At 37.6% G+C, this 19,949-nt stretch overlaps 2 protein-coding genes across 3 annotated transcripts; one reads left to right on the forward strand and one right to left on the reverse strand.

Moving 5' to 3' along the window:
* The first annotated feature begins 5,385 nt into the window (after window positions 1-5,385).
* LOC113498833 lies at window positions 5,386-19,847 on the forward strand. The gene is made up of 11 exons (XM_026878976.1): window positions 5,386-5,493; window positions 12,264-12,354; window positions 12,800-12,950; window positions 13,827-13,997; window positions 14,504-14,671; window positions 15,679-15,867; window positions 16,311-16,475; window positions 16,886-17,053; window positions 17,969-18,160; window positions 18,595-18,707; window positions 19,176-19,847. Exons 3-11 carry the CDS (start codon window positions 12,821-12,823, stop codon window positions 19,575-19,577), a joined length of 1,698 nt encoding a protein of 565 aa, XP_026734777.1. The 5' UTR covers window positions 5,386-5,493; window positions 12,264-12,354; window positions 12,800-12,820; the 3' UTR covers window positions 19,578-19,847.
* LOC113498834 lies at window positions 5,587-11,978 on the reverse strand. Of its 2 annotated transcripts, none has more exons than XM_026878978.1 (2): window positions 10,619-11,978; window positions 5,587-6,793 (listed from the first exon to the last, which is right to left on the reverse strand). In XM_026878978.1, the coding sequence occupies exons 1-2, from the start codon at window positions 10,980-10,982 to the stop codon at window positions 5,844-5,846; spliced, it is 1,314 nt and encodes a 437-aa protein (XP_026734779.1). In that variant the 5' UTR covers window positions 10,983-11,978; the 3' UTR covers window positions 5,587-5,843. The 2 variants fall into 2 exon arrangements, with proteins under 2 accessions (XP_026734779.1, XP_026734778.1); XM_026878977.1 differs by having other exon boundaries at window positions 5,587-6,059; window positions 9,515-11,978.
* Window positions 19,848-19,949: the final 102 nt, after the last annotated feature.

Here is a 19,949-nt window from a genome sequence, read left to right on the forward strand (position 1 = left end):
GATTGGTAGCGAGCAAACCCAAACCTATGGGCAACAGCTGGTAATTTCATAGTTCTTTTGTGTGGTTTATATAGCACAGTTTCAGTAGTAATTTCTGAACTACATTTCTAAACAGTTTTAACAATCACACTTCGTAACATTTGCAACATCCATGTTTTAGTTTTAGCGTAGCCATGACACTTGAGCAAGAGTTGAATCAATTTTGAACTTTACAATTGTATTATTTTCAATTTTACAATTACGATTTAAAATTGCTTTTTTTAAGAAAAAACGTTATAGCTTTAACTAAAAACAACTCATTTGATAGTATAACTAAACATTTCCATGCATATAACTTATCCTTCGCCATTTTGCTAACTCCACCCTCCAAAATTTTCTACATTTAAGCAAGACAGAAAAAAAACTTAACAAATATATAAAAAATCACTTCACTTTACCTGTTTCCTCAAGAACCACTATAACAAAACCGAGTATACACAACAAAATAATTTTAAATAACATTTTTGAATATATACTGTAGTTAGAAGCAACGCCATACTGAATTAATTAAGGATAACCAAATCGGTAGGGTGACCACAATGTATGTTCATATCGGTTTTCCCGTATTGATTTATTGTATAGTGGTTAATCTTCGTACAATTTCAATTGAAACAGTCTGCCTATGAGACAGTTATAATAGTTTATGAGCTACAGATTGGTGACAGACGGGTAGATAAACTGACAGCCTCATAAGGTTCTATTTTATCTCTTCGGGTAAGGAAACAAAATATATTTACAAATTAACACACTTTGGCATTTCTTATTAAGTGAAAAAGTTATCCCAATCTGATACTCAAAGTATAGACAACCTAGAGAGTGGTGCGCACGAGCATCACGTTATAATATTTCGCCCCAGTGCTACTTATATTTTCCTTAGTATGTACGGTTGACAATATTATTATGTATACTAGCTATACCTACGGTTTTCTATGATTATTTTCTGGAAATCTCTCGGACGGACTATGCAGATTAAATGAAATGAAATGAGATTTATAGTCACAAAAGGGTATTTAATGGGTTGAAGCTCTAGATCGCACGCTAGGATTCCCTGTATCGTGTGATCTTCTGAGAAATACTTTGCTTACTTTTTTTCCGTGAAAGTGCTGTCGTGTGTAGTTTTTTATTTGAATAAGGTTTTGATGTTAAAACAATATTACGTATATAGTCATCGTTTACAAGATCACATCGTTAAAATAATAGAGAAATACGAATAAAAATCGCCTGCAGTGTATTAAAAGTGACTAATACTGCATGTATCTATCCAGCCTTATTCTAGCATGATTCATGTTTCAATCATAATTAATAGTACATAGTATGACGATTACGTCACGTAGAAACATGGCGACTAAATTTAAATCTCTTTTCTTTGTATTATGAATGGACAACTTGGTGTCAGAGTTTGTAAACCTTTCGTAAGCCTTTTTTTTCTTGTTAAGGCGGGGGAATCCTCATGGACACCCCCTCCCTCGGGGAGGTAATGGGTAGTGTCAGACTCTTACTGACTAAACCTGAACCGCCGTGCTGCGTCATCCGCGTTTTTGTGTCGGTGTATGGCAATGCGTTGCATTCCTTCATACATGGGTTGGTGCCGTTGGTGATGATATCCTGACGTTTCCTAAATGAACTTATATTTTTAAAAATATACCTACACGACTTCTAAAATGGGCAAAAAGTACCGGTAAAACTTGAGCCTAGATAGTAGGCACTTATGAAAAATCACGCTTATACACAGTGATTTTTCAGTCGTCTTACAAAAGCAGCCCAGTTCATGTATCCAATGACTAGAACACGTTCATGATAAAAAAAATGGGTATTTATGAGATTTGAAAAATTTTAAATGCATTTTTTTTCCAATATTATGATGCAATTCGTAGTTTTTTAGAAACACAGCTCTGTTGCGAACGCGGTCCGAGCCTTGTTACAATGGTGAAGGGCGCGGGCGGCGGCGTTTTTATCATTTTTAAGAGTATTTTCAGATTTTTCTCGTTTAATTTTTCTTCGTACTTATTATACTAGTTGATGATAAAAAAATAATAATCGTGCCTAGGGGTATTTTACGTCGGATACATGAACTGGGTTCCTTTTGTAAGACGACTAAAAAATCACCGTGTATAAATGTTCATTGTACTACAATTACGGTAAAACCATATTTAGAATCATAATGAGATTGTTTCAATGTTTTCCATCGATGATATCCTTAAAGATAACTAATATAAACATAATTATTTTATTGTCCTGATTCTACGTAAACCAAACTGTCATTTGCAACTCTTTATTTTGAATATGATGGCATTTTATACGGACATAAATATACTTTCTTTATAAATACGGAACAGACACATTTGATTATCACGACAGTTCGACTCGTGATCCCGTTGCGTCAGCTCATGATTATGGACTCCGGTTGGGTCTGAAACTAGTCGGGCGATCCCGATAAATACGCGAGAGTAAACCATTGCATCTTTTAATAAATCCCAAAAGTGTTAGTTCTTGGTTAGACTGAAATTCACAACCATTGATTTTGCTGTCAGGGTCACTAACAGAACCTGCTATCATCATAACCCGGTTATCAGGTTAAGATGGAGAAGGACGCGTCGTCCTGTACGTCCTTTCTTACGGAGAGTAAGGGATCAGCTACTTGCTGGTTACCCTTATTGAGAATAGTTGTAGAGTCTAAAAGGACTAAGACTTGCCAGAGTCGCGCAGAGCATGCGTAAGCGATCCCGTGAGTCTGGTAGGTGTTGGTGATAATGGTAGGTGGCCCAAGGTGTGTTGACAAAAGTCCGAAATAGCTGTGCCCTCATCATGGGCTGAAGTTTCTTTTCAGAATAACAAAAAATATGTGACTAACGGTGAAAGAAGAATTTCATAGTATTGTCATGTGGCGGCACCAAAGCGGGGATGACGTAGCACGGCAGTTCAGGTTTAGTCAGTGAGAGTCTGACATCACGCGCTTCCTCCTTCTTTCGTTAACGGATATCCAAGAAGATTTTCCTGCCTTAAAAGAAGATGAGAGTTATTTACGTCGACAAATGGTCAGTCAGTAAAATCTAAGTAAATAAATGTATCATTTTTGTTTGTTGCAGATGCAAACAGCCTCATAAACGAAAATCCGAAATCAACCATCAAACTATTGTATAACGGCGATTAAATAATTTACAAAATAAACATCATTTACCACAAAAATACTGCATGTTGGTATTCTTAAGCTTATGAGTAGACGATCCAATAATTTACAAAATAAATATCATTTACCAAAAAAGATAGCATATTGGTATTCTTAAGCTTATTTTTACGGAACTTTCACAGCCACGAGTCCGGCTCGTACTGGACCAGATTTTATTTACTGATGAAAGAAAATTTTCATGACTAAATATAGACTTAGTCATAAATTAGTTTTTTTTTTCATGTTATAGGACATTTATACAAAAGTACGTATAACCAATAAATTATGTCATTCCTGTGAGGCCGTTTAATAAGGATAATTACACAATTTTCCTATAAACAATAACACTGATATGGTTAGGGTGACCACACAGCTTGAGGAACCAATCTCGTAATTAATATAAACTATTTTGTGAGAATTCAGTTTCTGGAAATGTTAGAAATAGATTAGTTAAACCCAAATGATAATCAACTTTTGTCAGAAAAACACAATACTCTGTCTTTTCATGTTTCTTTTATTATCTGCTAACAAATATGTATAGTAATATTCTAACAAATTTCTTATAAGGCTGGCCGCCATTTTGGTGATCTTGACATTGTTGTGTTTATTGTAAGCCGTTCACTTAATGAGTCTTGCACTTATGAATTCAATCATCGTGTCACGCTGACTTTTACGAACATTCCAGTCAAAGACTTCCAGGTTCAGACCGAACATTCATTGATCACTCAGACGCTTGTCCAACGTCGCGCTCAGTGGGTTTGGCGTGGTGACTTCAACCACTCGGCTATCTGCGCAATCCATTTTTTAGGTCTAAGTGTCGTAGTCCAACCATAAGAAGAAATTGATTATGCGTTGGAACCATGTCGCAGGAAGTCCCACGTGACGTCATTTAAAAGAGGTAGTTTTAAAACCTAGAACTAGAAAAGCCTAGTTTTACCCAACACTATTTACTAAACACGTTTACCACTATTTGTCATTTGTGTGATCCGCGAATGCTTGTTCTGACTCTGGGTATCTTTGAGCATGTGACTTGAATGATTGTGGAACCCACGTGACACAAAGGATTAAATGTTATTAATTAATAAAAACTTCATTTAATCGTTGTCAGTATATAGACTAAATCCAGCATTCTTTGTTTGTCTCGAATTTACACAGATAACATATGGACTATGATCACTATTGCGTCATTTATCCGACAATTTACAAAATGATGGCTACATCATTGACAAACAAATGAAAACGATTTCAGTTTTAATAAACTCCAGTTATTATTGTTTAGTAACAATGATTGTGCTTTATATGTGTCTGGTTTTAATTGTTTTGGATACAAAGGCAGAAATTCAACCTGAAGGTACATTTTATATTGATACAAGAGCGAGAGTATATATTTAGAGTATATTAAAATTATTCTGGGTGTGTTTGTGCATGTGACTTGAATGTTTGTGAAATCCCATGCGACACAAGGATTAAAATACGTGGTGCAAAAGTAGTCCTTAAACAAAAACGTTTGACGTCACTTACTAGTACGCTTTTAACTTGCAAGTGGTGTTTTTAGGCCCCACTATCATATTTAAGTGCTTTCTATCTTCGGTTGGTCCGTAGATGGGTGACCATCTTTGTCATAGGGAGTTCCTCCGTGTTTCGGAAGGCACGTTAAATTGTGGGTCCCGGCTGTTATTCTTACATCTTTGACAGTCGTTACAGGGAGTCAGAAGCTTGAAAAGTCTGACAACCAGTCTAATCAAGGGGTATCGTGTTGCCTAGGTAACTGGGTTGAGGAGGTCAGATAGGCAGTCGCTCCTTGTAAAACACTGGTACTTAGCTGAATCGAGTTCTAGACTGGAAGCCGACCCAACATAGCTAGGATGATGATGATGACAGTTGTAAGACTGTGTTGCAGCTTTTTTGGTGTCAGCGAGCGTTGGCTCAAATAATTACCAGTATACCCTAAGGCTCTAGACACACGGGCCGCATTTCAACGGCTATTCAGCAACAAATTGCAGGTCAAGTTCAGATCGAATGCAGACTGCAACAGAACTGTAATGTAAATGTGCAGTTCTATTGCTGTCGGCGTGCTATCGGACCACACTTTTGGTTCAAACTGCACTTGAAACGCAATTTGCAGTTGAAATGCGGGATGTCTGGAGACTAACGCCATTTTAAATTTTATTTACAGAGAATCAATACATCGTTATCAACTTTTCGCAAAAAAGTTTTTGGGATTATACAGCAGTTAAAAATAAACCTTTAAATATTGTTTTGAAGAATTTCTACTTGCTGGGTATTCGGTGAGTATAATTTGTTCTGTGTAGCTTTTCTAATAGCGTGGAGGCAAAAAAAATGTATGTTGTCATCTGAATGTTGTTACTACCTGTTAGGGGTGCTCTTCAATAATGGTGGACTGTATTTTGGATTAATTTGTATAATTTGTATAGAAAAACAATAAAAAAGAACTGACACACAAACGGAAATGTAATAAAGAAGGGCGGAATGCGCTCGCTCGCTTGCGAGTTGAACAAGGTCTGGTCGGCGGTCGCAATGGCGTCGGCGCGCAGCGTTCCGTCCTCCGCGCCCCGCTCCCCCGTGTTTCTTATGGGTGCGTTCGCGCGTGAACATGCTCCCCGGGTTGAAGGAGTCTTCAAGAGAGTGGCAGCGGGCAGATGTTGTTGAAGGCTCGCCGAAGTGTCCCCTTCTTAGTTTTTAACTCTGCAACTCTTGCAACACCGTCGGACCCCGGGTACGTTTGTACGACGCGACCCAGTAGCCAGCAGAGAGGTGGGAGCGCCTTATCCTTTACCAGGACGAGGCTGCCCACCTTGATGTCTCCCGTTGTCGTCGACCACTTAGTTTTTTGCTGCAGCAGATAAATATACTCAGTGTTAAACCTTTTCCAAAAGTGCTGCTTTATGTATTCCACCCTTTGGAATCGCTCGAGTCGACTGATGTTTTCGCTGTCAGTCATCTGTGGATGCGGAACGGACGTGAGTGATCTTCCAATTAAAAAGTGGGAAGGTGTTAGGGCACAAAAATCAAGTGGATCAGGAGAGCAGGGAGTAAGTGGTCGGGAATTGAGAATTGCCTCTATTTGGGTGAGACAAGTAGCCATTTCTTCATATGTGAAGTGAGTGAGAGTGAGTAATCTCTTTAAATGGTGTTTCGTGGATCGCACGGCGGCTTCAGCTACGCCGTTGAAATGAGGAGAGTAGGCCGGCACAAAGTTGAATTCAATTCCTTCTTGCGCGACGTCATAGGAAAGGTTTGAATTCTGCAAGAAAGCACGAAGTTGGTTATCAGAACCGACAAAGGTTGTTCCGTTATCAGACAAAATGCTGCGAGGCTTGCCACGGCGCGCAATGAATCTTTTTAAGGCGGCCACGTATGCCTCCTTGGTAAGGTCCGTGACAAGCTCCAGGTGAACAGCCTTAATGGCTAGGCAGACAAAGATACATATGTAAGACTTTACAAGTTTGCATCCCCTTCCCTTCCGGTCAGCTATCAGTATTGGCCCGGCATAGTCAACACTTGAATTTAAGAATGGAAATTCAAGATTACTTCGTGAACTTGGAAGTTGACCCATTATTGGCTGTACATTTTGAGCCTTATATCTAAAACACACAACGCATTTTTGAACGGTAAACCTAGACAAATTTCTTCCCCCCAAAGGCCAATAGTTTTGCCTAATGTTTGCCAAGAGCAACTGAGGCCCGGCGTGTAACAGCCTTTTGTGAACAGCTTGAAATAAGATTTTAGTTATATGATGCTTACTGCACAGGAGTATAGGATGTTTCACGTTGTAATCGTAAGGGGAATTATTTAACCTGCCTCCAACTCGAATGATGCCATCAGAGTCTAAAAAAGGTGACAATGATATGAGACGGTTTTTGTGGAGCAGGGATTTTCCTAATTTTAAAGTAGAATATTCATCTGGAAATATTTCAAGTTGTGCGTTAAGCAGAATACATTTCAAAGAAGATTGAATTTCCTGATTCGACAGCCACCCTACTAACTTGCTATTTTTATTTTTTAAATTATAAATGTACCTTTTAATGTAGGCCACAACTCTTTGCAAACGGTTGAAGTCTGAATATTTGTGAATTAATTTTTGAATTAAGGTTTGATGTTGAATGTCACTATTGTTGGACTGAGTTACATAGCAAGTTAGTTCAGGCAAGTCTTGTTTTGCAATGTCGTTGGGAGGCTTTGGCCACAGGCTTTCATCTTGTAATAAAAATGAAGGGCCTGCCCACCATAGACTGGAGTCGCTGATATGGTCAGCCTTCACCCCTCGAGAAACTAGATCCGCGGGATTGTCTCGTGTTGGCACATAGTTCCATAAGGATCCGAGGGTGGTTTCCTGTATTTCATTGACACGATGCCTGACAAAAGGCTTGAGTTGTGTCGATGGTGCGGACAACCAGCTCAAAACAATTGTTGAATCACACCAAAAAACACATCTGCTAACAGATATAGTGAGTGATTCTTTGACCTTTGTACACAATCTTGCACCCACCAATGCTCCACATAGTTCTAACCTGGGCATTGTTGTTGGCTTGACAGGGGCTACCCGATTTTTAGAAGCTAGTAGGCGTACCGTTACTGCATTACTACTATCAATACTGCGTATATAGACGCATGCACCATATGCCTTTTCACTGCTATCTGTAAATATGTGTATCTCATTAATTTTACAGTTCTCACATATGACCCATCTAGGAATATTCAAAGAATTTAAATGCTTTAATGCTTCTACAAATTTTGACCACTGATCTGCTATGTCCTGAGGAACCTTATCATCCCAGTCACATTTATTGACCCACAATTTTTGCATTATAATTTTTGCTTCAACAACACATGGACCTATTAACCCCAATGGGTCAAAAATTTGGCTAATAACAGATAATATGTTTCTTTTTGTTGTTTTGTGAGTGTCAATATTAATAGAAAATGATAAAATATCTAGTTTGCAATTCCATAATAAACCTAAAGTCTTTGATGTGCAATTATTGGACAAATCTAAATCAAGGCAAGTATCATCGTTTACATCTACTATCTTTTTTAGAATAAGAGCACTATTTGACTGAAATTTCCTTAGATTAAAATTAGCTGAATTTAATATGGATTTTATGTTCTGGCAAAGCTCTATAGCGCCCTCTAATGTATCTGTTCCGCATAAAAGATCGTCTACATAAAAATCCCGTTGAATACTACTCTTGACCTGCTGATTGTCTGTGTCCTCTGCGAGACTCACAAGGCACTTGGTTGCAAGATATGGCGCTGACGCCGTTCCATATGTGACTGTGTTTAATGTGTACGATTTGATAGGCTCTGAGGGGCCTTTCCTAAATAGAATTCGTTGTAATGATCGTTGACTGGGATTTAATTCTACCGCTCTATACATTTTTTCGATATCCCCTGAGATTACATATTTATGTTGCCTAAATCTCATTAAGATTGAGAGAAGATCGTTCTGTACAGTGGGACCTACAAATTGGATGTCATTTAGTGATAAACCTGAGCTTGACTTTGCTGATGCATCAAAAACTGTTCGCAACTTAGTAGTTTTACTGGATTCCCGTAAAACCCCATGATGTGGCATGAAATAACTTACATTTTTGTTATTGGCTGGTAAATTTGTATCTTCAGTCATGTGACCTAATGTTTCATATTCATTCATAAAATCAGTATACATACTTTTATAAATTGGATCACGTTGAAAGCGTTTTTCTAAAGATAAAAATCTACGTTTAGCAGCAGCGTATGAGTCGCCTAGAACGCTAGGATCTTCTTTAAGTGGCATGGTAACAATAAACTGACCATTTGAACCCCGGATAGTATTTAATTTAAAACTCTCTTCACAAGCACGTTCCTCTACAGAAAGACAATGCTTGGGTGAAATTGTATCAAGTTCCCAAAACTTATTCAAATCAGGACTAGTAGTACTAGAAAAATTACAAACATGTGTTTGTTTATGCTGGCTAGCAGGTACAGTACCTGAGATTAACCACCCTAGTTTACTCTCACACAACTTTGGTAAATTTTTTCCTAAACTGATGTGATTAGCCTGAATGACATCCCAAAATAGCTCAGCTCCTAAAAGAATATCAATGTCTGATGGGGTATTAAACGATGGATCCGCTAAAAATAACCCTGAAGGAATAGGAATGTTTTCAGTATTTATATAGGACGCTGGTAATCTCCTAGTTATCTCAGGTAGAATGAAACAAGTTATATTAAACTGATAATGTTCATATGTAGATTCAATAGTGAGGTTGCAAGAATGTGTACTGTTACTGGTCAAACTATTAATACCTGTTACCCTGGAGGAAGTACCAACTCGAGACAATCCAAGGCTCCTGCTCAACTTCTCAGTGATGAAGTTGGCTGTACTCCCACTGTCTAGAAGAATTCTAGCATTGCACCTTTTTCCTTTATTGTTCACCACTCTCACTATAGCTGTGGAAAGTAAAACATGTATCTGAGAAGTAGGCTGTATATCTGCTGAGAATGACACATTGCTAGAGGAGACACTAGGCATGGGATCCTGAACTTGAGTCTCAGGTTGATCTAAATGTAACAAGGTATTATGACGGTTTTTACAGTATTTACAACGTGTGAATCTACAACGCTTTTCTATATGGCCACCCCGTAAGCAATTCAAACATACTTTAAACTCTTTTGCTTTCTGTACTCGATCTTCAATTGTTAACTTCTTAAATTCTACACATGAATAAAGATAATGAGTTTGAGAACACAGCGGGCAAATAATTTTGTTTTTGTCTTTTTCAATACCTTTGGTTTCTTGCTTCTGTGAGGTTATTATAAAACTTTTAGGTTTAACACTGTTAGGTGGTTGTATGTTATCAAATTTATTATTTTCTTCTAGAGTTTCAAGTAAATCAGCCTTATTATTCATAAATGTGGAAAATTGAAGCAATGTTGGTGAATTGCCTAAAGTGCTGCGGTGTTCTTCCCAGTCCCTGCTGGTAGTAGCATCTAATTTTGATGACATAAGATAGATAATTAGGGTGTCCCTAGTCGGCTCATTCAATAAAGTCAATGCTCGAATGTTCTTATTTGTGACATCAACCAGGCGGCGTAAGGCAGCACTGGTCTCACTGACAATAGGCTCTGCATTAAATAGTGCCTTGACATGATTATTTATTAATAACCGACTGTTGTCATACCGCTCACATAATAATTTCCATGCTATACTATAATTTTCCTGTTTGAAGTCTATATTTTTTATTATTTCACCGGCTTGTCCCTTTAATGAAGCGCGCAGGTAATGAAATTTACTAATATTGTCAATGTTGTTGTTGTTGTGTATTAATGAGAGAAAAGTGTCCCTATATTCTAACCAACACTGATAGCTGCCATCAAAACGGGGAAGGTCAATTTTAGGCAAACGTATAAAATTTCTCGTCCCACCTGTCACCTCGGAGCCTGATACGGAACCTGCAGAAGTCTGCTCCTGCCGTCGTTGCCCCTGCTCAGTAGTGATGACTTTCCGCGCCGTGGCAATCAAGTTATGGTACATTTCTTCAAATTTGAAGCGATCAGCATGAGCGTCGTCTGGATTATCGGATAACAGCTCAATCTCGGTCTGCAATGTATCGAATTCACCATATAGTTTTTCAAATTTGCTAAGTCGACTTTCAAGGTCAAGCACTTGCAAGTCAGACAACTCATCATTACTTTCGAGAACACTGAGATATTTACTGAAATTAGTGAGCTTCGCCTTCATCGAACCACGCCTTCTTATGAGTATATCAGCCATCGTGCAATAGAAAAACGAACAATAAAGTACTTAATAATATCGGAATGTAAATCGGCAATGAAAAATAGGCACCAACGCTCACACACCTAGATTATGCGGTTTAACAGCTAATTGCATGCGTGCTAGCTAGCCGTTATCTGTCCCACATGCGATATTCGTTGAAAAATAAGCACTGAATACAACCAATTTCGTGAAAAACTGTGTACTCAAAATGGCGACCGCCCCACGCTTAGCAAAGCGAAGTAATGCATATAGCACGTGCAAAATGAATAGCTTGTGCCAACACAAATAGAGGGAAAATGGATGAATTAAATTTAAAGGAAAAGTGCAATTAATGCAAGGTGTGAATGAAGGAAAAAATGGAACGAACTCACAACACGTCCGTGTTTTTACAGACTATCTCGAGCAGCGATGCAGCGGCCCCAGAGCGGCGGCACGTTGTGTCCTCTCTTCAGATCTTCACGGGTTGTGTTGTGCCAGGAATGATGCCACGCCGCGATGTATCAGCGCACGTGTCTTCACTGGAGGCTCGTTCAATTTTCAAGATTTCACTCGTCACCGACAATGATAATGCCACGGCGCAATAGATCGGCGCACGTGTTTGCAGTGATGAGTGGAGAGTTGTTCAATCTTCGCTCGACGAAATGATGCCACGACACAATAGACGCGCACGTGGTTATGGCTCCGCCGCTTATTACTTGAAGTTATTGCAACGCTTCTTCTTTACCGGTGGAAGGACCAATGTTAGGGGTGCTCTTCAATAATGGTGGACTGTATTTTGGATTAATTTGTATAATTTGTATAGAAAAACAATAAAAAAGAACTGACACACAAACGGAAATGTAATAAAGAAGGGCGGAATGCGCTCGCTCGCTTGCGAGTTGAACAAGGTCTGGTCGGCGGTCGCAATGGCGTCGGCGCGCAGCGTTCCGTCCTCCGCGCCCCGCTCCCCCCGTGTTTCTTATGGGTGCGTTCGCGCGTGAACACTACCGTTTTGATAACCGAGTGGTTGTGGGCACCACGCCAAACCCACTCAGCGCGACGTGTCGCGAGATCGATCCTCGCGTAGGACAAGCATTTTTGTGGTCCACGAATGCTTGTTCTTCGTCTGGGTGTCTTTGCCCATGTGACTTGTATGTTTGTGAAACCCCCCGTGACACAAGGATTAAATTCCCTTAGGATTGAATAAACTATTTATTTAACATTATATATCATACATTTTAAAACTTTGACAATCTTGAATTGTTGTTCGATTTGCAATAAAACCTTACTATTTTTCAGGTGTTATAATTTTTACGCAGGACCTAAAATACCTTATATTCAGTTTTATATAAAAGATCACGATGATTATGTACAAGATGAGATCATAAATGTAAGTAAATCAAACAATATTATAAATATTAAGAAGCACTCTTTAATCCACATACGTTTCAGTAACTTTCAAAACAACGCCATCTATCCTCAATTTAAGGAAACCTTGTGCTAATAGTACTTAAAAGTGTTAAACATATTTTTATGCTTCTAAATACACATAAAATACCACCCCGACATGACAAATGATCATGCTCATTACACAAACATTTGTCCTGGGTGGGAATCGAACTCACGACCCCCGGTATAGAAGTCAGGGTCACTCACCACTGGGCCATCTGGCCATCATAAACAGTGTTTACGGGTGCTTTAATTTAACGGCACATTCAAGTTTAAAATAAGCAGTTTTTAAACCTTTAGATAAAATAAAAGTTATAATATTATGGTAAAAAATCTTTCAATTTGAGATTTATTGAAACCGAGTGAATTAAGATTTCCTTTTCCAGATTCAGAATGTAACAAATGAAATGAGTACGGTTTGGAAATGTGATTTCCAACGAATATACACAGCAGGAACGAATGATACTGTAAAATCGAAAAACGGCAAGAAGTATTGTGCTCACTTTATTGTTTTCCAAATTCACGTCAAAGGAGCTAGTAAGTTACTTCTTTTCCTTACTAATATTATAAACTAGCTGTTGCCCGCGACTTCGTCCCCGTGGGTAGAAGATATAAGTTATGATTTATACCTGCCCTGTCTTTTTCATATTTTCCATTCATCTTCACTACTATTAGTCGCACCGTTATGGTTTATAGCCTAAAGCCTTCCTCGATGAATGGTCTATTCAACACAAAAATATTTTTTCAATTTGGACCAGTAGTTCCTGAGATTAACGCGTTCAAACAAACTAATAAACAAACACTTCAGCTTTATATATTAGTATAGTATAGAGTATAGAAATATAGATGTGCAAGTGTGGACGTTTGGATGTTTGTTACTCAATCAGGCAAAAACTGCTGAATGACATGAAGAAGAGCCTAGGCTACCTTTTATCCCGATTTTTTAAATAGTTCTCGAGAGAAAATTGTAAATGTTTCTAAAAGCTGCTATAAGATCACTAAGGGGATGTATTTCCATGGAAACGGGGACCACCAAACGCTGTAAACTGAAGTCCGCGCAGACGGAGTCGCGGGCAACCACTAGTAAATAATACTTATTTACTTTACTTCTGATTCTAAATCCTAAAAATATTATATTCGCGAAAGTTTGTATGTATGGATGTTTGTTCCTCTTTCACGCAAAAACCACTGAACGGATTTAGACGAAACATAGTACACGATAGTTTATAACTAGGATTAACACATAGGATAGTTTTTATGTTCCCGTGGGATCATTTTCGATTTGTAGCAGGTGGGCCCGCAAGCAACCGCTAGTCAGTAATCTTTAGATTAGTTTCTAGCCCAATCAACCTCTTTTATCATGACCTTATTAGATCTCGGTTTCGTTAATAATTATTTTCTTATTTCTTACAGAGAAAGCATCGTTTACTGTTAATAACTGGAATCTGGAGACTCAGACATCCGAACAGCTCTCCACGAAGTATGACGGAGAAATCGATTACCAATATTCAGACGGAGGTCTGATATTTCTAAGAGCTAATTCGAGTACAGGAAGTAATCGATTAAAATATTACGATGATAAAGGTAAATATCAAAAACAGATTGTTTTAACAACAAAAGCATGTATGACTATGACTGACTTCAAATAAAAAACTACGGATAAACACTTGATTAAAATTGTAAGGGACCAAATGACAGCTATTACGCGTAAAAAGAAAAAAAAGACTTCAATAAAATCGGTCAATTCGAGAGAAATTCTGAGGGAACAAAAACAAAAAATAACAATTAGACGAATTGAAAACCTCCTTCTTTTTTGTGGTCGGTTGAAAATATGGTAAGGCGGGGAATCCTGATGGACACCCACTCCTTAGGGGGAGAAAATGGGTACTGTCAGACTCTTACTGACTAATCCTGAACCGCTGTGCTACGTCATCCGCGTTTTTGTGTCGGTGTATAGCAAAACGTTGCAATCCTTCATACACCTCCACCAGCAGGCCTATTAGGCTATTATACGATGGCCTTAGATCATAGTAGGAACATCCCTGCTTAATGAGCTCAAATTACAGTCACTTTTAAAACTTGTGTTTCAGGAACCCTGTTATTTCAAACAGATGAGATGAATTCTACAATAAAATTTCGTTCTGTTTTGACAGCACGTAATAATTACTTTTATGTTGAATGCGAACACTATTCTACAGAACCGCCTGATACATATTATTATAGAATTAAATTGGTTCTCAAGAATCCGGAAGAAGAAGGTAAGATTACTTTTATAATGGCACCTACTCCCGTATTAAGGAATTAAATCGTTGTGTCGCGGGGATTCCACAAACATTTAGGTCACATGCACAAATACACCCAGAGTCCTCCTCAGAGTAAGACCTTTTTTCTTGGATGAGAGATCATCAAAAACTCCTCCCACTTTGGGTTGAGCGGAAGGGAGTGTCAGACTTCTACTGATTAAAACCCACCCATGTTCCTTCCTTTGTCCTTTTCTCTAACGAACAACCTATCCTATTTTTTCCTGTAACGGAGTCCCGATACATTTTCAGACAATATATCTGGATCCCGAGACTATCAGACATACATATTTGCCTTAAACTTTTGATTTGACTTACTTATCAATATTTTGCCATTAACGCCTTATCTTGTTCCCTAAAATTTTTCTTGCAGCTATCTTTCGTTTGCGTCTAGCTTTTTTTATCATAAAGGGGTATCTTAACTCTTTTCTAATAGAATTCCTATCTGTATTATTCTTTCTGAAAGCCCAAATTTTGTATTTTTCTCCGCTGAAAAATACTCCCGGACTAAGGTCTATAATCCTTGTGTCGCTTGGATACTGCAAATATTCAAGTCACCTTCACAAGACACAAACAGAACAAGCATTCGTGGACCACACTAATGCTTTAGCTACGCGGGGATCAAACCCACAACACGTCTCGCACAGTATTTGGCGTAGTGACCTATAATAATACCACTCCATTATCCGTGGCGTCAAACATCAACATCAACATCCACAGCCTTTATCCTCCCACTGCTGGGCATAGGCCTCCCCTTTTTCGTGCCAATTTCTACGGTCCTGTGCTAGCCTCATCCAGACTCGACCCGAGACCTTTATAATGTCATCGACCCATCTTGCTCCCGGACGACCGACGCTTCTTTTGCCTTGTCTTGGCCACCATTCTGTCACCGCCTTAGTCCACCTGCCATCACTTCGTCCGTGGCGTCAAAATACCTTTTAATTCGAAAATGTTTCTCTTTGCAGATGAAGAAATCAAAGTCCTAGTAAATGGATTAACATTGGCTCCAAAAATCACTTATTCAAAAAACACAAGAACTTACAATTACTTTTACGAATATGGTTTTGAAAACAATTTGGATGTTATTTACGAGAACAATAAAAATGTGAAGGGTTCAATTGGATTGAAAGTTGATAAAAACATTTTGCTAGCAGGTAAGTTTTCAATTTCCAAAGATTTCATTCAAGACATATTACATACAAAATATAAAGATAATTCGTTTCTAATATCTTAATTAGTCTCTTGTCGTGTATTTAACAAAAAAATAAACTGTTTGGTAGATTTCCAAAAAATATTTTATACTTATTTATTCAAAATCAAAATCAAAAGTTTTTATTTCAAATAGGCCGTCTTAAAGGCTCTTTTAAAACGTTACAATAATGACTCGTTGCACAGTTGCACGGTTCCAAAGCGTCATTCTTATGGAGAAGAACCGCCAAGAAACTCCATAAGTTACTCTTTTCAAAATAAAATATGATATAATTAAAGTGATTTAAAGTCTCGAGTGACGTCACTTGCCAGGAAGATTACCTACGTTTGTTCAATTAACAACAATAAACCTTAATTCTTATGAAACTGAGTTTGTTTTGCTTTGCAGATACTTCATCAGTTTCTAATACTTCCGAACAATATTCAGTGATGAAAAAGCAAATGTCCACAGATAAACTTAACGGGAAGACTGTGCTTTGTCGTTATGTACATGATAATAATAATATTGTATTAGTAAGTCTGCTTTTTCAGAACGGTTTGTTCGGAAATTCAGGTGAGTAATGATTTTTCCCACGTTTTCATAAACTCCTGTTTGTTTGTCGTCCGGTTGGATTTTTGCAACTGAATTTCGAGGCACTTCCCGATTAGCTAGCAGGCTGAAATTTTTACCGTACCATCAAACCCGATGACAATGCGATTTACTATCATAAAAAAGGCTGGACCGGTTGATAAAACTTGAATGGAGTGACATTTAAAAATATGGGTATAGATTCTTATCTATATTTTTTTTCTAAATACATACGTATTATACTTGAATAAATCGCAACCAGACAAAAAACAAATGATCGTACTCATCACACATTTTCTTTTCTGGGTGGTAATCGAACCCGAGACCTCCGGTATAGCAGTCAGGGCCACAAACCACTAGACCAACACTCCAATCTGATAATTTACTACTTTCAGGTGCACGTATACTTGGTCTTCCTGAGAAAAATATACAATATGAGTATACGAAATCATCTCGAAATTATTCAATGACTTACTCATATACATTAAATGAGATTGTCAATCTGTCGTGTATAAGTAATTGGAGCATAGCAACCATTGAAAAAATCGTATGGCGTGATATAAGTAAGTATACTATTTTTCTATGTTGGGGTCGGCTTCCAGTCCAACCGGTTTCAGCTAAGTACCAGTGTTTTACAAGGAGCGACTTCTTATCTGACCTCCTCAACCCAGTTACCTGGGCAACACGATACCCGTGGGTTAGACTGGTTTTCAGACTTTTCAAGCTTTTGACTACCTGTAACGACGGTCAAGGATGTAGGAATAACAGCCGGGACCCGCAATTTAACGTGCCTTCCGAGACACGGAGGAACTCGTTATGACAAAGATGGTCACCCATCTACGGACCAACCACGTCAAGCATAGCTTAACCTGTGATCGATTCACTAATGCGGTTATAGCTTAGCAACGAGCTCCTACTTCCTACTAATTAACAAACGCGAAAGTTTGTATGTATGAATGTTTGTTCGTATTTCTCGCATAAACTACTGGACGGATTTAGACAAAACTTGACGTTTGGTCTCGATCCTCGCGTAGGACAAGCATTTGTGTGATCCACGAATGCTTGTTCTGAGTCTGGGTGTCTTTGTGCATGTGATTTGAATGTTTGTGAAATCACCCGCGATACAAGAATTCAATGTCGTAATATGGGAGTTATTTAACAATAAAAAAGAAGGGCATTGTGAAAATGAAATTATAAACAAAACAAATAAAAAAAATCGAAAAGATGCGATCAAAGTATTCGTCAATATCTAGAATTTGCTATTATCAAGATCTAGACATCATGAGGCGTATTTTTAGTTTGACCGACATGTTTGTCTTCGTCTGTCTGATTGTCTGTTGATGGCACTGTAGCTCTTAAACGGCTGAACCGTTTTCATTAGAGTTTATTTATTTATAAATCAAAAGGCATTGAGTATTTGAGTCAAAAGGTTAGCAAGATATTAAAAAATTAAATGACATTTTCAAATATATTTTCAGATAACAATACTACAATGATTCCAAATGAAAGTTATGGGACAGTTGTTGCATCATTATCATTTAAATTGACAGCTGAATACAATAACACCTACATTCGTTGCGAGGTCCGAAATCATCATAGTATTGTAACAAACATTGTTGATGTTTTCCTTCAATTGAAACCTATAAATGAAGTTCTTAGTTTAATTACAGGTGAGTAATTAGGTATAGGAATATATCTAAAAATAGTCTTAAATTGGGTAGACAAAAAAATGTCTAGTCCAACAGATAGATTTCCAAAGAATATTGCTTATGGATTTTTTTCTTTTATCCCGTGATCAAAAATATGAATGGGATACAGTGATTTGAAATCTCGTGTGACGTCACTTACCAGTACGCTTTTTACTAGCAAGTGACGTTTTTAACCCACTACCGTACATTTCATCTTTCAATCTTTACAATCTTTTCAATCTTTCTTAGTTTTTAATGATTTGATAAAATGAGTTTTATTATAAGATTCATCCAAATACTCTATTGATTTGCGATAACCCTCGCGACACAAGGATTTAATTTCTGCGTGAGTCGTTTCTTATCAAGTCCGAGAGATGGCGCTGACCGCTACACAAATAATTTGTTTATCTTTTCAGATGAAAGCCAACCGCTAATAATAGTTGGTGGTTCAATAGCAGCAATGTTTGCTATTGTAATAGCAATTATTGCTTTATACTGGTGGGCAAGATCGCGGAAAATCTCCAACGAGGTAACTTTTTATATTTTTAGAAACAAAACAAAATATTAATTTAAAACCTTTTAACTTTTAAGGTTAGTGTTCAAAATTCAATTTAATATAAGCGTGAAATCATTACTAAAGTTGTCTTCATAAAATTGTGCGACTAGTTTCATTATAGACCGAAACTAGTCGTTCCCGATGCAAAACTAGTCGGTACTTTTAATGTTACTTGACATACATCGTATTGAAGTATAACCAATTCAACAGTAATATACTTATATGTATATTATTTGTGAGATCATTCTCATGGTAAAGAATAGAAAAACTGTTTGTCGCTCGACTAGTTTCATATTTAAAAGTAGACGTGTGAATTTTCACAACACAACGCAATACGCCAGTCGACTAGTTTCAGGCACATATTGAGTTTGAAACTAGTCGGACGATTCCAAAAACGCGTGACTAATCTCAAAATCTTACTACCAATATAAATATTTTCAGGATAATTACGAAAACTTCTCAAACGACAGCATATCACCGGCTTACGGCAGTCAATGGGAAAATCATTATGAAGACCCGTCAAAAGTTAACCAAACAATAAGACATAGTGAAGTGCCTACCGAAACACATTATACCGAAATCGATTATTTTTTCATTAATCGTGAAGGCACAACACTAAGGGATCATTACGATCATTTAGATCGCAATTCGAGTAATCCTAGTAATTCGACAAGTGAAGTGATTTTTAGAAATAATTGTCGTGAAGAAAGAAATTATTCTATCAGTAATTGTAATATTGGCTTTAAGAATAATAGTATTTATACTACTGATCAACAAACGGATAATAATGTACATTGTTTAAATGTAAATAATCATGGTTATTCTAATACTAAAAGTTGTTAATTGTAAGTATAAATTAATAGAATCGGGTAATCGCGAGTTTGTGCCGCGGCGCCAAGGAAAAGAAAGAAAAATCCACGAATTCTTGTCCTGAGTCTGGGTGTCTTTGTGCATGTGACTAATTAAATAATTAGGACTTAAATAATAGCATTAAAGTATTTTTTACTGAAACTGTAAACTTATTTAAACTTAGTTAATATAATAGCTATCGAGAGTTGGAATTTAATAGTAGTAGTAGTTCGACTCGCGATCCCGCCGCGTCTGCTCATGATTAAGGACTCCGGTTGGGTCCGAAACTAGTCGGGCTACCCCGATAAATACGCGTGAGTAAACCGTTACATCATATAATAATGAATCAGTCTCACAATAGTTATT

Source organism: Trichoplusia ni, chromosome 11, assembly GCF_003590095.1.
Source record: "Trichoplusia ni isolate ovarian cell line Hi5 chromosome 11, tn1, whole genome shotgun sequence".
Classification (NCBI taxonomy): Eukaryota; Metazoa; Arthropoda; class Insecta; order Lepidoptera; family Noctuidae; genus Trichoplusia; species Trichoplusia ni.

Coding starts and splice junctions, on each gene's coding strand:
- LOC113498834 (XM_026878977.1), bottom strand. CDS start 10,982: ATGGCTGATATACTCATAAGAAGGCGTGGTTCGATGAAGGCGAAGCTC.
- LOC113498833 (XM_026878976.1), top strand. CDS start 12,821: ATGAGTACGGTTTGGAAATGTGATTTCCAACGAATATACACAGCAGGA. Junction 13,998..14,503: donor AAAATATTACGATGATAAAG/GTAAATATCAAA, acceptor CTTGTGTTTCAG/GAACCCTGTTATTTCAAACA. Junction 18,708..19,175: donor CGCGGAAAATCTCCAACGAG/GTAACTTTTTAT, acceptor AAATATTTTCAG/GATAATTACGAAAACTTCTC.